Below are 18,059 nucleotides of genomic sequence, written 5' to 3'. Positions count from 1 at the left end.
ATGCCACTTGAGGACATCCACATTATCGACCTGCCTGAACTTCAGCCTTTTCATTCCACTCAAACCAAATTGCCTGCAAGTCCATGAATGAACTACACTTCTCAGGATTCCCTGCCATTGTTCCCAAAATCTAGATTGCTTCTTCTTACCTTCTTCACCTGGCTTATGCCTCATTAACCTTGAAGATTCAGTTCAGGTGTCAATTCCTTCTGGGAGGCTTCTTTAATTCCCCAAACTGAGTGCCCTGCTTGTTCTCAATGTTTCCATAGCATTCAACGGACGCATCTATCACTGTGTTAGTTTCTTTTCATCGTCTTCCTCTTCTAGCAGACTAGAGTCTATCAGATTGTCTTTCATTAAAGTATCTAACACAACACATGGCAAAGAGTAGGCATTAGGTAAATGTTTGCTGAATGAGTGCAATCTTGCTAAAGTTCTTTCATTTGGTATTATTATCTCTAGTTAGCAAATGAGGAAACTAAGGGAGGTCCAGGGTCTTGTCCGAGATCACATAACCGAAAGCATCAGAACCAGGATTTGAACCAAATGTTCTGACTGTAATGGAAATGATTTTCCCTCTGAATCTTTGCCTTTAGGGAACCACCGTATAAAATAATTGTGCTCTGCAGAGCAGTTTGGATGGGACTAAACCCTGTTTCTCCAGGCTGGGCACAAACCCAAGCTTAGTCAATTAAAGTATCCCCTCATCCCAAATGCGGTCTGAATGAATTCTGGGATCCCCAAATTCTGGGATGAACAGGCTACTCGAACTTTTCTAAGAACTATCCAAAAACAAAACAAAAATGTGTTCCTCCTCCAGTACAAGTCTAAGGACTATGTAGCGTATAAGGTACAGCAAAGGGAAGAGAGTGTCTTTGAAAATAAAGTCAAGCACAGGAAAAATGAGACAAGAGCTAGAAGCCTGAAGACTTCCCCAAGAGACCTCCCAGTTACATACAGCGGAAATTCCCATTCTCATATAATATAGTTTGGGTTGTGGCCCTTTGGCAATCCGCATCTGTAGATCAGAGGGCTTTCCGGCCATTAGCCATGCAATAATGCTTTTTTAATCTGTGAATACAAAAAATTGATAAATTATTTGTTGGAGGCCTGATTTCCACTCTACTCCTTGAGATAATGTATGTAAGTTTTTATAACAAAGATGGGAGAACAAAAGCATAAAATTGTTCTCCAATCTTTATATCTTGTGCTCTGTCATTAGTGAACAGTGCCCCAAATGAGAAAGAAAAAGATTTCTGGACATATTCATTTTCAAACATCTTGGGTGCAGCAAAGGGAGACACAGGTATTTTAGAATCCGAGTTGTAGCCACAGAGTTTGCTCATGGATAAATCTTTTTTCTCCAGCCATCATAAAATGGGGTGGAGGGAGACCTTTTTATGAGTTCCTCCTTAGGCCTTTGAATAAGTTCAAGCGGAGACACCTCATCAGAAAAGAACAGATTAAAAGACAGCATGGGTAATATCTAATTAATTGATATTATTTTAAATGGAAAATGAAAAGACCTTTTCAAAAATCCCTCTAAATGATACTTGTTTCTTAGACTTCTTAACCTTTCAGTCCCTGCCTTATCAAGAAGCTGCTGATTCATTTGGAGTCTGACAAGGAGAAGAATGTCTCCTCTGACCTTTGGCTCCAAATTCCCTGTAAAGCATTCAGGTGTTGCCATCTGCAAATTAAGGTCATATGTGAAACCATAATTTTAACAGCCTAATGAGTAATGGGTAGGTTTGACCTTTTGTGAGCAGAGAGCTTTTAAGTTGAAACATGGTTTGGCAGCTTACCAGTACTTCCTTATTTTCTTTTTACCCTTTGTGATCTGAAGACTCTCCAAAAATCTGAAGGGAAAGTCCACTTGATCCATTAAATGGGAATGGCCTAAGGCACAACCCTCTAGAAAAGTCATTAAAAAATTCTTGCAGCCCTCATGACATCCATGGAATCAGATCCTGAAACTAGAAATTGCCAACAAAGGAAAAATGACAACAATCTTAACAGAAAATCTAAAACAGAAAAAAAAAAAAAAAATCAAACCAAACCACCAGACCCCTGTCACATTCTCACATCCAAACTCCTCTCCCCCAGGCCCACTCTGTTCCAGCCACACTGGCGTCCTGGTGGTGGCATCAACGCGCCAGGCACATGCCTACTTCAGGGGCTCTGCGCTGCTGTCTCTTCTGCCTGAACGTTCTCCCCTCTCTCACGACACCCACACTGCTTATTCCCCCTGCTCCTTTAGGTCTTCATCAAAATTGTCACCTTACCCAGGACAGAGATTACTGTCTGATTTTTCGCTGTTTTAGAACTAGATTTCTTTCATTTAAAAATAATAAGTTCATTAATCAAAACTTTACTTCAAATAACGGACTACAGATATCAAAATACAATAAGCATTTAAATATAATACCCTCATGAGTCTTCATTATACTACATTAAAAGTAAAATATCTTTCAAGTATAAAACAGACAAGGTGTTCCTATCTCAGGTGATCCCACCTATCTGTTGTACTCAAGTAGGCAAATCGTTTTATTTATATTAGGTAACCTCAGACTGATGAGAAAGACAGTGGTTATGTAACAGAAAAAAGAGAAATAAAGCGACTATAAGAGAAACAGTGTATCCCTCTTGCCTCCCGTGCAGGGTGGACACCAAGTTGAGAGCTGGTAAGCCTGCCAGGGGATGTTCCAGAGTTAGACGGAAGAGGCTGAGAATGGAACAACATCCAAAGGAGCCGAGGAGAGCTAAGAGTTTAGGCCAAGACAGCAAGGGGAAGATGGTAAATACTCTCTGACAGCATTACCAGGGGGAAAAGATGGACTACAAGTCACCAACTGCAGGTTTCAGCAGGGCAGGCAAGAGAGGTATCAGCTACCTGGTGGACAAGAGACATTATCACAAAGACGAGAGGAGCCCGCACCCTCCCTTCCCACCAGGACAATACAGAAAATTCCCCCCAGACACATTGGGGAGGAAGGGGGGCGAGGCAGAAGGTTTTCTTAGAGAACTTGAACAATATTTAAACGAACCATTTACAATTTGAATAGGACTAGATCTTAAATGGCAATTTTTCCACTACCAAGCAAGACTCCAAAAAGTATTAGATTGTCTGTTGATTAGATAAGTAACTTCTCCTAATATCTGAATTGTAATAATTGATCGGTAAACATACAAAATGATTTTAAAAGCATCAGCATCCCAACACTAAAAGAAATGATATGTGACTGGATAGAGGTTATCAGCTAACACTACAATGGCAATCCTACTGCAATATAAATGCATCAAATCAATATACTGTATACCTTAAAACTTACACAATGTTATGTCAATTATGCCTCAATTAAAAAGAAAAAATGTTTAAGCATCAGCAAATATCTGATCACACATGAGAAAGAATTACTTAGGCATAGAAGCAGTGGGAGAAATCACACCAAAAAATTTAACAGATCAGACCATATAACATTTAAAACTGTAGTACATTAAAAACAAACACAAAACTAAAAGCCAATTTTTTAAAAGCAGGAAAATCAAACGAATAGAATAGACTTAATGCTAATACCCTCAACACATAAACATTTGAAGACTGATCAAGCAATGCAATAAAAATTAGCAAATTAAAATAGACAAATCAAAATGGACAAGTAACTAATATATTTGAAAAACTGTTGAGCCTCATAAGTTATCAATAAAAGCAAAAAGAATTAAACATACCACTTTTTAACTATCAAACAAGACAATGTGTTTTAAACTCAATGTTGTCAGAATAGTACAAAACATACTATAAGAAATCAGTATAAGCTTTAATGTAATCAGGTAATATCAATAAATTACTCTCCTTAACCCAATATTCCCCTTATAGTAATATATCTTAAGGAAATAATCAGTGATGTGAACAAAAACTTGTATATAATTTTTACTGCAACATTATTTATAATTGTCAAAAAAAGGGGAGGGGCTTCCCTGGTGGCACAGTGGTTGAGAGTCCGCCTGCCGATGCAAGGGACGCGGGTTCATGCCCCGGTCTGGGAAGATCCCACATGCTGCGGAGCGGCTGGGCCTGTGAGCCATGGCCGCTGAGCCTGCGGGTCCGGAGCCTGTGCTCCGCAACGGGAGAGGCCACAGCAGTGAGAGGCCCGGGTACCGCAAAAAAAAAAGGGGGGGGAGGAACAATCTAGATGATCAAAAACAGGTATTTTTTTTATATACTTATCAAGTATTCATTGTTTATACCTGTTTAAATACTGGTAGAGTACAGCCTAGCCATATGAAGCATTATATAACCATCAAAAATATTTTTCAAAGGCTACTTAAAGATACGAAAAATGCTATCTGTATAAAGTGAAAAGAGGGCACAATACTGCATATTCAAAATGAACAAATGATGATATATTCATACAAAGAAACATTATTCAGCAACAAAAACTGGATGAATCTCAAAAAATGCAACATGGATGAATCTCAAAAAATCAAAAAACAAAACAAGAAAACCATCATATGAAGTGAAAAAAGCCAGACACAAAAGAATAAATACTGTATTAGTCTATTTATAGAAGTTCAAGGGCAGGCAAAACTAACCTATGGTGACAGAACAGTGGTTACTTCTGGGAGGAGGTGTATCAAGTGCAAATAAGTGTGAGGAAACTCTCAGGGTGATGCAAATGTTCTGGAGTTTGATGGGGTGGTGACCACAGGAGGATATAAATATGTTTAAAAGTCATCAAATAAACTATAAATACATATATACATAAATGAAATAATAAAATAAAGTTGTCAAGATGTACTTAATAAGATCTGTGCATTTTACTGTTCATATATTATACCTCCATAAAGTAATACAGAAATTGCATATAAAGGAGAATTTCAATTTGGTTAAATATATTTATATGCAAAGCATAAAAAGAATGTAAAGTACAACAAAATATTAAAGGTGTTTAATTCTGGGATTGCAAATTATTTGTATTTTTAACTTTCTGCATTTCCACATTCTCAACAATGAGTTACGTGACTTTCATAAATGATCAGGAAAAAAAACCCTGAACTTTTTAAAAGAATTCTGCCATGCTTGCAAAAGAAAATTCTGTTACACTTATAACTATCACAAAATTATTCAATGTGCAGAAATACTTAGTAAATCCTCCTAACAACTTTCCTATAAGTTATAAACAGTCATATTTGCAAGGTATGCGGAAAAATTAAGAAAAGCACTAATTAAGCTAAGCATTTGCTTGGTGACTAAATGAGCAAGATAACTGGAAAGCCCACACCACGCTGGGGGGTGATTTTAAAACATGGTCCTGCGTGCAGCAAACACAGGGCTCTTACGACTCAGCAACAGCTAGCTCCTGAAAAAGTTCATTTTCTTTATTTATTACTTTAAGTATTCCTGATAAGCTTGATGTACCTAAATTCCACGCAAAATGCCCCAAGTGAATTTTCTTTACAACAAAAATACCTTTTGAGTTTCAGAAACTTTTACAATATGCGTAAAATAATAAATAAGAACGAAACCAAAGAAGACATACAAACCTCTGATTGTACATGCCCCGAAAGTTGTAATTAGCTCTATAATTTGGGAAAGGCTTTGGATCTAACGGCCTGTAGATGGCAGGCTCTCCCCTTTTCATAGCAAGCCCATTCAGTTCCACAGTTGGTGTTATACTACCTGTTTAAAAGAAATATTAAAGGCACACAAGTGAAATATTTCCATAATAAATCATGCAGTCCATATTTATTTTACATATAATTACAATGGAAGACGGTGGCAGTGGATGCCCTTCTGCCTGATTTTCTAAGGGGGTGCATAAACAAGCTACATAAACAGGAAAATCGTTTCTAGTGAAATCTCTTTGGAGTTGCTGCAACATTTTCTGTACATTAATGACCAAAAATTCAACTTTATAGTCCCACTGTTTCAAAACGAGGAAAACAGAAGATTCATAGATGGCTTCGTTTGGATATTATAAAGCAACTACTGAATTTCAAAGTTCCTTACTCCAGAAAGCTTACAACTACTTAATCATTAAAAGCATTATCATCTGTGAATATTTTAAGTTATATTTTGGTTATCAAGCAACTAGAATTAGCAATATGTACAGGGTCATCAGTAACTCTTGGACTTATCTAATGAAAATAAATTTTGAGTTTTTTCTATAACCAACAACAGGACAAAACAGTAAATACAAGTAATGCTTTCTGTGGATAATCTTAAAAGATACATGCTGAAGCATTTATGGATGAAGTGATATGTCTGAGATTTGTTTCAAAATAATTCAGAGGACAGAGAGATGAGAAACAAGATGGGATGTGTGAGTAACTGTTGTGCCTGATAACAAGTACAGGGATGTTCAATAGCTTATCTTTTCTACTTTTGTAAAAGTTTGAAAAATCCCATAAAATATAACACACAATGTACAGTTATTATGTCAAGTTATTTTCAGTGCCCAAAAAAGTTATTTAGTAAATATACATATATGTTCCAAATAACAAATCACAAAAATGAATCTAAAGCTTTTATAGAGAGTAAAATTTATTTCTAATGTAAATTCTGTATTATTTCATTTGAATTATGCCTTTTGCACCATACATTTAAGACTCCCCTTCATCATGAACAAAAATGGATCCACTTACTGCAGCAGAGAAACTGGGGCACAAAGTACTAGCTGAGGGGTGGTGGAGCCTGACACAAATGCACAACTGGCTGCTAGGTCATAAGCAAGCCATCAAGAGTCATAAGCTGCTCATTTTATGTCTCATCTCTAAAGAATTCACATGAAACCACTGAAGAGCATAATAAGAACAGGAACTAAACCAAGGTTAAGAAAAAGGAAAAAATAAAGGAGGCGGGAGGACAAAGGAGAAAGCAGAAAAGAAAAAGATAAGGATAAGAAAAACAGCAAAGAAAAGCTAACATGTTAAGTAGTAAGTCGAATTAGTCCAAACCCCAAATTTAACACAAACACTCAGGGCAGAGGAAGAGTAAGTCAAGCACAAAGGGATTCTTTCTTTGTTTCTTACAGCATTTTACCGAGGGATAAGTAAAATGTACAAACCTTAAGCATACAGCTCCATGAGTTACTATACATGTAACACTCATACAACCACCATTCAGAACATTTCCATCACCCAGAAATACCCAGTCAATACCCACCTCCCCATGTTATCCATTCTGACTTCTGTCATCATAGATTGGTTTTGCCTATTCTTCAAATCTAGATGTGTATTAGTTTGTCTTGCTTCTTTCACTCAACATAATGCTTTGTTGAATATCACTTTCAAACTTTCCCACTGAAAAGCATTCCACTCAGTTTATCTAATCTGCCCTTGATGGGACATCTGGGTTGTTTTCAGTTTGAGGCTATTAAGTATCAAGCCACCTTGAACACTCTTCAGTAAGTCTCTCAGCAGACCTATACACTCTTTTCACTTGGGTATACACCTAGTAGTGGAATTGCTAGGTCAGAGGGTAGGTTCGTGTTTAACAATAAAGTTAAAACTACCTAACAGTTCTCCAAAGATAATTTTTAACACCAAAGAGCCATCCACGCCTTAAGAAGTTTCCATTTTTCTTATTCCATAAAGATTTCAGTTTACTAATTAACGGATTAATCAGTTGTACAATTTATGTCATTATGAATTCTACTTTGCAACAATCATACAGGCACAAATAGCATAAAGTTCAAATGGGAAAACTAGAAAAGAAAAAAAAAGGCTTGAAAGACCTCATCCTTTAAGTATGGCAATAAACAGGAAAGTAATGTGTTTGAAAATGAACAGTGAGATGATTTTAATGCACTGGTAGGATATACTATGTCTGCCATCCACACCAAAATTGCGTTTTAAACTAGGTAAAAGTACTGTATTCATATTATTTAAATAAAGAAATAATCTCATACAAATTCCTCATTTGAAAGTAAGGCTACAGTACATTTTCTTCATAGAAATGCCAGCAACTGGTGTTGTGAAGGAGAGTAGAAGAGAAGCAGAAAAGCACAAACCACACAGAAAAGGTTTCAACTCCTTTGAGTGAAGTACTCCATCTGTTTCCTACAGAATGAGACTGACATCTCCACATGTGCATACCCTCTCGTTACTTACATAGTAATGCTCTCACAGAAAACATTTAAAGAATAACTTCAAACTATGAGCTGTCTCTAGGAAATGCTAAGTACCACTGTTTTCAACATGTGACGGTTAGACCCAGGTTGCATAAAGATAATCATTGCATAGGAATCCTCATGTATTTTATGGCTATAGAGTTGACACTGTAAACACATAATCAGTTTTTAGTAGTTTTTAGATACATTAAAGGAAATTTCTATATTTACCAATGATAAAAAAAGACTAATTAATTAGATACACAAACGTATATAACAACAATTGTGGACTCCTATCATCTGACAGATTAAAAACAAGATGCCACAACTAGTTTTCAAGGAGCCATGTATTACTAACACTTAAAGAAACAACTTTGTAGGAAGTTAGAAAAGTCCCTGGAACATAGTAGTCACTCAATAAATATTTGTTGAAAGAATGAATTGATTAATCAATAAATCAGGGCTCTTGAAGAAATTACTGGAGTCAGGGCAGGGAAAACACAAGATGACCCAGGAACATCTTATCGTGCCAGAAAGAAATGCCCAAAGAATGATGAAGAAATTATCTGAAGGACACAGGAGTCAACTTGAAGTGGTCATACCACTGGCCAAATCTGGGACAATTTGAGCATCAAAATAAATAATGACGATTGTAGATCCTAAACCTGTAGGTAAAACAGAAATCCAAAAGTCTATAGTGATATAAATAAACAAACAAAAAAAAATGACAGGGACAAGAAAGCTCTTGGGTAGATGCCAACTAATAAATCGAAAAAGAATATGGAATTAAAAATCACCCTTTGGCAACCTTCAGAGTAGTCATGGATTCAGACAAGAATTATCAATCATCAGTCTTTCATGTAGGTGAAAGAAAGTTTGACAAGGAACAGAATGTTTATATAGTCTCAAAGTGCCTCCTCAGAAAATAATTGTTCGGGACTTCTCTGGTCGCACAGTGGTTAAGAATCTGCCTGCCAATGCAGGGGACAGGGGTTCAAGCCCTGGTCTGGGAAGATCCCACATGCCACAGAGCAACTAAGCCTATTCGCCACAACTACTGAGCCTGCGCTCTAGAGCCTGCGAGCCACAACTACTGAGCCCGTTTGCCACAACTACTGAAGCCCATGCGCCTAAGAGCCCGTGCTCCACAACAAGAGAAGCCACCGCAATGAGAAGCCCGCGCACCGCAATGAAGAGTAGCCTCCGCTACTCTCCGCTACTCAACTAGAGAAAGCCCGCATGCAGCAATGAAGACCCAACACAGCCAAAAATAAACAATAAATAAATAAATTTATTTTAAAATATATTTGTTAATTATATTATTTAATAATAAAACATACTTAAAATTAATTAACTTTACAATACAGAAGTCTGGCAGACATACTCTTCATCAAGAAACAAAAGACATCACTAATGAGACAAATCAGTATCATGTGTCTCCTGATATGAAACACTGAGATGAGCCCAGGTCACTTCTGTGATATTCATGCTAAAAATGCATAAATCATGAGGAAACACCAGACAAACTCCAGTGAGGGGCATTCTACAAATGATGTGTAGAAACGTCAAGGTCATAAAAAACAAGAAAGACTGAGGAACTGTTTCAGACTGAAGTGGAATGAAGAGAAACAGTAAGCCCATGATGCTGGTCTTACAAAGGACATAACTGGGACCATCAGTGAAGTGTGACTGGAGTCTGTGGAGTACACAGTGATACCAAATCGATGTTAACTTCCTGATAGGACAGTGTCTGTGTACTTAAGAAATAATGGGTAATGGGACACCATGTCCATAACTTATTCTCAAAAGGTTCAGAAATGTTAACCATTTCTGAGTGATGGGTACCTGGGAGCTCTATGTACTCTTTCTACAAAATTTATATGTATAAGAAATTATTTCTAAAAAAAGTTTAAAAAAATAAGAGGAAGGAGAAAGCAAAGTAGTTCTATGATATCCTTCCTCCTCATTAACAGCAGATTACCCATGCTGTACTAAATTTAACTCCTCTCTGGGACATAACTAGTATTTAAGGTCCATCTACTTCCTGTGAAGTCAGGACTGGATCTCCCCTCCTCTGCAGTGCAGACAGGAATGGATTGTCTTTTCAAGAAAAGTGCTAAGTTATATATTAAAAGGAAGAAAAAAATCTTGACTCCTACCTCACCTCATACATAAACCTCAATTCCTGACAGACTGTAGATCTAAATTTAAAAGATAAAATAATAAAACTTCTAAAAATAATATGAGGTTATCGTCACAATTCTGTGGGAGATAAAGATGTCTTAAATAGCACAAAAAAAGCACCACCATTCCAGCAATTCCACTTCTGGGCATTTATCCCGAAAAAACAAAAACACTAACTTGAAAAGATATATGCACCCCCACGTTCATGGAAGCAAGCTAAGTGTCCACTGATGGATGAATGGATAAAGAAGAGGTGATGATACACATATACAACAGACTATTATACAGCAATAAAAAAAAAATTTTGCCATTTATGACAACATGGATGGCTCTTGAAGGCATTATGCTAAATGAAATAAGTCAGACAGAGAATGACAAATACCATATGACCTCACTTATATGTGGAATCTAAAAAAAAGAAAACACAAAAAAACAGAACTCATAGATACAGAGAAGAGATTGGTGGCTGCCAGAGGTGGGAAGTGGGGGGAGGTGTAATAGGTGAAGGGGGTCAAAAAGGTACAACATTCCAGTTATAGAATAAATAAATCATGGGGATGTAATACACAGCATGGTGATTATAGTTAATCGTACTGTATTTTATATCTGAAAGTTGCTAAGAGAGTGTATCTAAAGCGTTCTCATCATGAGAAAGAAAATATTTTAATAACTATGTACGGTGACAGACGTTAATGAGATATTCTGGTGATTTCACAACATATACAAATATCAAATCATTATGTTGTACAGCTGAAACTAATATGCTATGTGTCAGTTAGACTTCAATTTTTAAAAAGCACTAACCATAAGGGAAAAGACTAATAAATTAGACTTCATTAATACAAAAACTTATGTTCATCAAAATGCACCATTAGGAATATGGAGATATCTGCCATACACATATCTGACAAAGTATATTAATCCAGAATATGTAAGAACCCTATAAGTCAATAAAAAACTGAAAAAATTTAAAAACTGACAAGGCAGTTTCTTAACAGGAAAAATATATCAACAGCAGAGAAGATCCTAATGGCAACAGGCATATGAAAAGGTGATCTCTTTAATTATTAGGGAAATGCAAATTAAAACCACAATGAAAGACTATCATATCCCCAGAAGAACAGGTAGAAATTTTAAGATACCCTATATTAACAAGGATGTGGAAAACTCTCATATACTGCTAGTGGGAGTGAAATGTGATAAGTTTGACATTACGTATTAACACTGAAAACATGCAAAACCTACGACCCAACAATTCCAATCCTAGCTACACAGCCAACAAAAATGTATACATACAAGAATATTCATAGCAATCTTACTTCTAACAGCCCCAAACTAGAAGCAACCCAAATGTCCACCATTAGTATAATGAATAAGTAAATTGTGGTATATCCATGCAGTGGGATACTACATAGCAAAGAAATACTAGACTGTTAACACACAACACAATGAATCTCACAAACATGACATTGAGAAAAACAAGCTATCACAAAAAAGTATGAGGCGTGATTCCAACAAGCAGGCACAACAAATCTAGGATGACAGAGAGAAGAGTGGTTCCTTTGGAGATGTTTTAACCACTAAAAGAGGGCATGAGGGAGGCTTCTGAGGCACTGGTAAAGCCTGCAAAGTGTTCACAGTGCAAAATGCCATCAAGGCTCAACAACCATAATTTGTGCACTTGCCAGAACATAATATTAGGCTTTATTTTAAAAATTTACCTCAACAATGAATAAACGTGTAAAATGTCATACAAAAAAATAAAAATAAATAAAATTAGAATTTACCCCCCAAAATCTACTCATTCTGTCAGCGCACTGCAACATTCCACGGTGGAAACTCTTATCTCCACTGGTCTGAAAGGCCAGTGAGCCAGACTCTCTCCTGTTTCCTTCCTCTGACTCCTTTGCTAGTTTACCTCCGGCTACAACCCTTGGAAGTGGACCTGACCCAAAGCTCAGCACACAATACAAATGGACACTTGTCCTTCTGTCCATGCCAACGCCGTGCCAATATTCCAGCAGAGGAGGGGGCAACAGCATTCCATGCACGTGTGTTTCTTTTCTTTCTTCACCCGTAAACTATGCCAGTGGTTTCCTAACTGATTTTGCTTTTGGTATTTTCCACCTTCCATTCACATGTCAAACTCAACTTCCTAAACTGCTCTTTTAAACACATCATCCACCTGCTCGTGAAAATTAATCCAAACTATGGATAAAATTTATCTCCTAAAGCTGCAGTCAAGTCCATCACAACCTACTTTCTAACTACATCTCTCGTCTTGTCTCTTACTAGCCACTTAACCTGCTCTAATTAAAAACCGTCTACAAAAAACTTTTTTTTTGCAAAACCCATCATCCAGATTCCTGTTCCAATGTCTTTCCTCATCGTATTCCCTCAGCCTGGAATATTCTTTTCTCTCCTCTATACGTACATGCCTACTCTCTATTCATGACCTACATCTCACCTCAACTACTTCAGTCCATGTTTATCATTACTTATAATACCGATGCCTATTATTACTCACTTGGTACTTAATCTTTACCACTGAGTTACATGTTTTATGTAAATGACTAAAATCCTCACAGCAAAGGACAATGGTTTATAACTCTTAGATATATTAAAACAAATGCTTAATAGAGGCGGTGGTGGTGTGGTGCTAATGATCAACCAGTAACCTGAAGAGAGTTTTAAAAGTTAAGAAAGTAGACAGTCTCTTACCAGCTTCAAGCTGAATTGGGTTTTTTTATTATAATAATATTTTTGCTTATTTACCCATACTTAATAAATACTGGAATCAGCTGAACAGATGCAAAAGGACTACTACTAGGAAAGTCATGGAGTTCTGGAAAAGGCAGTCCTTGCAAGAGGAGACTGTCTACCTAACACGTGCCACGTGGGAAAGAAGTGTCTGACCTGACTCTGACCATAAGCATGTGAACTGTAATTAAACAGACTACAGAGTCGCTGCCGGCAGGCAAGTGTCTTTTTTCACTCCGTCACAAAAGTACTCCATCTAAAGCAGTATCAGTCAGAAGGTAGCCACTTGCATTAATAGGTTAACAGATGAGTAAATGGACATAGGGCTGGCACTAAACTTACGGAACTTCATTAATTTGAGGCTACCAATTCATGCACTGTGTCTGATACAGGTTTGCGCTTCCCAAGAGATAACTGGACACATAATGTTTCTGGTACTGCATGCAATTAGAACAACTTTTCAAAATTATTCTTAGGAGATTAAAATTAGAACGCTCATTTACTTGGCAGTATATTACACACAGGTGGGTTTTTCGGATTTGTGGGTTTCTTAAACTCCATATGAATGTTCTAAATGTAAATGGCAACCATTTCTACATGAACAAATAAAATAAGATGCTTAGGGCTAATTTTATAATTTTCTATTAAACTGAAGAATAACTATTTTTAATTATTAAATTATATATTATACGTTTAGAAAGAGAAATTGATCATTTCTATCTTTGCTTTAGAAAAAAAACTCAGTCCTATTTTCTGTTCTTTGTATCCAAATGTCTTTTTATCACACATAAAAAGTAAATAATGCACCTTTAGAGTATCCACTAAAGCAAATTTTTAAAATAATTACAATTACCGTCTTCATTCTCTCACCTTCAGTTATTATTTGGCTGTCTTTACCAGCTGTGCTGTCAATACCTGTTGACTATGCAATGGGCCTGTATGAAGGAAAATACAGAGAACAGCACATGCAGAAGATGACAACAGGAGGAAACGAGTCAGGGCCATACCTGGGTTATTGTTAACACTGCTTTTGGGCGGCTTCTGAACTGGTTTGGGAAGCGTAGATTCAGTCAAAGCCTTGTTAGCGACAGCCTGCTGGGCCTTCTTTATACTGCTCCCTTCGGATTCCCATGTCTGCTCCCCAAGACTCAGCTGCACTGAGAACATCTTGGAAAAACATACAGAGACAAAGAAAACATTGAAATTTTTCAGGAAATAAAGTGTGCTGTCTGAGAGAAAAATAGATACACCACAGAATCAAAATTTTAGAGCTAGAGTTGAGCTTACAGATCATTTGCAACAAAAATCTTATTCTAACTAGTGAACGAATTTTAAGAGATTGCGCCAAATGCTGTTCTATCCAAAGGCTTAACGGCAGCTCTAAGTGTACATGTTGGGTAGAATGTATCAAGAGGAAATCGCTTCCCTAAATGGAATCATACTGTTAATATCAGTCAGTCTTCAAAAAAGTAGAATAAGAACAAAGAGTAAGAGAAACTATACGAGAATCCAAAAGGTCCTGTCTCTGTAACTTTTACAAAATCTAATTCCTTAAACTTTATTTCTAGCACAATCTAGTCAGTGAGTCAGGAAATCCTATTAAATATTCTGTCATCAAGGAACTCTCAATCCTCCACAACCAACCTTTAACCAGTCACCAAATTCAGTCAATTTTAACCTCATGAATATTTCTCAAATCTCCTTCCTCTCTCTGCCAGTGACACTGCTACACTAGATGTATCTTAGCTTAGATATAATAACCTCCCAACTGACTGCTGCTAAATCGAACTATCTTTTGAAAACTCAAATCCAACTGCATCACTCCAAACAACACCAGGTTAAAAACCTTCGATTGCTCCCCTTGTAACATGACACAAAGGAGCTACCTGTCCATCTTCATTTCACACCCACCCCTCCCCTTGCACATCCTAACATTCCATTTACACCGGATTTCCATATGCATCCAAAAACCTATTGTTCACCTTTAAAATTTAGGATCAAGTTACAGGATACACATACAATCTGCTGTTTTACTCCACAGACAGCTTACTACTTTGTAGGAATACAAGGTATGAACCTCAAAATACTTAATTATGAAGAAGTAAATGTCTTTGCAGGAAAGAAATCAGGTAGAAAATACCTTTAACAACAGAGTGATTAAAGTTAGCATCATCAGTAATCATTCAAAGGGACATCATGTGCCTCCTGGTTTGATCCAATGAGAAGTATGTAGCATTCTTGGCTAAAAATGTTTACCCTGAATCTAATCATAGAGAAACAATCAGGCAGATCTGGGTTATGGTATATTCTATAAGACAACTGACCTAAACTCTTCAAAACTGTCAATATTACGAAAGAAAAAACCAAACAAAGAATGCATGGGGGCTGTCCTAGTTTAAAGGATGCTGAAGAGACATGATGGGGTGTAATAAAGTACAATGTATGATCCCTGACTGGATTCGTCCCGGGAAGAAAAGTATAAAGGGCATTTAGAGAACAACCAGGGAAATTTGACTATAGACTATAATATACTAAACAAACTCAGTCAAGTTTAAATTTCTTGAGTGATTATAGTGCTATGGTTATGAAGAAGAATGTTTTTGGTCTTACAAGATAGATATACAAGTATTTAAGGATAAAATGTCATGATGGTTGAAATTTATTTTCAAATTGTTCAAGGAAAAAGTATGTATTTATACAGAAGGAGCAAGAAAAGAAGTAAATGTAGCAATGCAGTAAATAACTGAATGATTAGTAAATCTGAAAGATCCATTATACTGCTCTTTCAATTTTTCCTGTAGGTTTTCAATTTTTCAAAATACAGAGCTGAAAGTATTTATAAGCCTTTGAAATTCAAAATATGTACATAACTATTAAAAGTGAATAATTTTTCTTTTATTCGGATTCAGTTTAAAATTTTTACCTAAAACGTATCTTTAATTCATTGACCCCCGATTTTAAAATGATTTTTCAATGACTACGTCTTTTGGCTTTCAACTTACAGTATATAACAAAGAACTCTGCCACAAAGAATACATTATCTCTCCCATTCTCCTCCAAATCAGTTCATGCTCCAGAATGTTCCATCCATTATTCTTCCACTAATTCAGGTTCAAAACCTCAATAGCTTCTTTGTTTATCCTTGTTTTCCTAAGACTTATTTAACAACACCTCAAAACTGTTCTTTGCTATTTCTGTTGTCACCACCTTAGTCTAAAGCCCCTATAAACTCAGATTTCCTGCCTCCTAACCTTCCAGATGTCATCACTTTCCCAGTCTCACTGGCCAGACACCTTTGAATGGTCTTCCTTGACTGCTCCATTTCTCTCTGTATTCTCCCCTGCATCCAGTTGATTCAACTTCAAAAATATTTTTCAGATCTGGCCTTTCTTTGTAACGTTTGCCAATATCTTAGTGAAGAGTATCAATGTATCCCTCTCCTAAATTACTGTAAGACCATCCTAATATCACTCCTTTAACATAAGACTTTCCCATTCAAACTATCCTTCTTAGGAATTCCCTAGTGGTCCAGTGGTTAGTACTCCGTACTTTCACTGCTGAGGCCTGGGTTTGATCCCCGGTTGGGGAACTAAGATCCCACAAACCGCGCCATCACCAACATGAACACTCTATAAAATGCAAATGCATCCAAGTCAATCCTCTGCTTTTCTGAAACCTCTTAAGAATCCTACTACATTGTACACCTAAAACTAATACAACATTTTATGTCAATTATATCTCAATAAAACTGGAGAGAGAAAAAAGAGTCCCACTACAATAAAAATTTTATAATTTTGAGTAGGACTCCTGGGACATACTGTTTATGAGCTGAAGTCACAATCCACCATTTACTATGTGTAACATTAGGGAAGTTAATTCTTTCCCTCTGTTTTCTTACTTCTTTAGTGAAAGTGGGGTAATAAGAACACAGAGAATGGTTATGAAAATTAAAACAAAATTGTGTAAATGCCCCCATGTGAAATGTAGAGATTGTCAAACTGGATTAAAAAAAAAAAATCCAACTGTATGCTACCCTAAACTATAAAGACACATGGTTTAAAAGCAATGGGATAGAAAAAACTTTATCATGATAACATAAAGCAATGAAAGGTCAGAATGGTTATATAAATATCAGACAAAGTAGATTCCAGAGCAAAGACTACTACCAGTGATAACAAAGGTCATTTCATAACGATAAAGGGGCCAGTTAATCAAGAAGAGGATTAACAATCCTAAACACTTGGGCTACTAATAACAGGCTTTCAAAATACATGAAGCAAAAACTAACAGAACTGCAAAGAGAAATAAAGAATCCACAATTAAAGTCAGAGATTCAACACCTCTCTCCCAATAACTGATACAACAATGACCAAGCAGACAATCAGGAAGAATACAGTAGACCTGAACAACACTATCAACCAACATAACCTGACTGCAATGTTTTTAAAACATCTACCCAAGAAGAACAAATATACATTTGTTCTCAATTTCTCACAAAAAATTTACCAAGACAGACAATATTCTGGACCATAAAACAAGTCACAACAAATTCTAAGGAGTCAAGTGATGAACAGTATGCTCTCTGAACACAATGGAATTAAATTAGAAAATAAGAACAGAAAGATTTCTGGAAAATCTCCAAATATTTGGAAACTACATAACACATTTCTAAATAACCTATGGATAAAAGAAGAAACCAAGGGGAAAATAGAAAGCATTTTAAACTGAATGAAAGTGAAAACTCTACATTTCAAAAGATGACACTGCTAAAACAGTACTAAAGGGAAATTTCTAGCACTAAATGCCTACACTAGAGAAGAAGTAAGGTCTCAAATAAGTTAACTTCAGCTTTAATCTGAAGAAACCAGAAAAAGAGTAACTCGAACCTGAAGTAAATAGGAAAAAACGTAATAAACATAAAAGCAAACGTAAGAAAATAAATATAGAAAAATAATAGAGAAAAAAAATCAATAAAACCAGAAGCTGGTACTTCTCAAAGATCAA

The 18,059-nt window shown here is 36.3% G+C and overlaps 1 protein-coding gene across 10 annotated transcripts in view; it reads right to left on the bottom strand.

Annotated features, from left to right (window-relative positions):
* STAU2 (staufen double-stranded RNA binding protein 2) overlaps positions 1–18,059 on the bottom strand; it is a 307,654-nt gene that overhangs the window by 251,475 nt on the left and 38,120 nt on the right. For all 10 annotated transcript variants that reach the window (XM_089898567.1, XM_089898572.1, XM_089898574.1 and 7 more), the window contains 2 exons: positions 14,063–14,222; positions 5,545–5,680 (listed from right to left, as the gene is read on the bottom strand). In XM_089898567.1, coding sequence (XP_089754693.1) covers positions 5,545–5,680; positions 14,063–14,222 — 296 coding nt within the window. The remainder of the gene's footprint in view (positions 1–5,544; positions 5,681–14,062; positions 14,223–18,059) is intronic.

This window comes from Delphinapterus leucas, chromosome 17 (genome assembly GCF_059928025.1).
Source record: "Delphinapterus leucas isolate spDelLeu-1000000601 "Yukka" chromosome 17, BTC_Dleu_Yukka2, whole genome shotgun sequence".
In the NCBI taxonomy this organism is placed as follows: Eukaryota; Metazoa; Chordata; class Mammalia; order Artiodactyla; family Monodontidae; genus Delphinapterus; species Delphinapterus leucas.
Note: the sequence above shows the minus strand (reverse complement) of the source record. Positions and strands in the feature narration are given on the sequence as shown.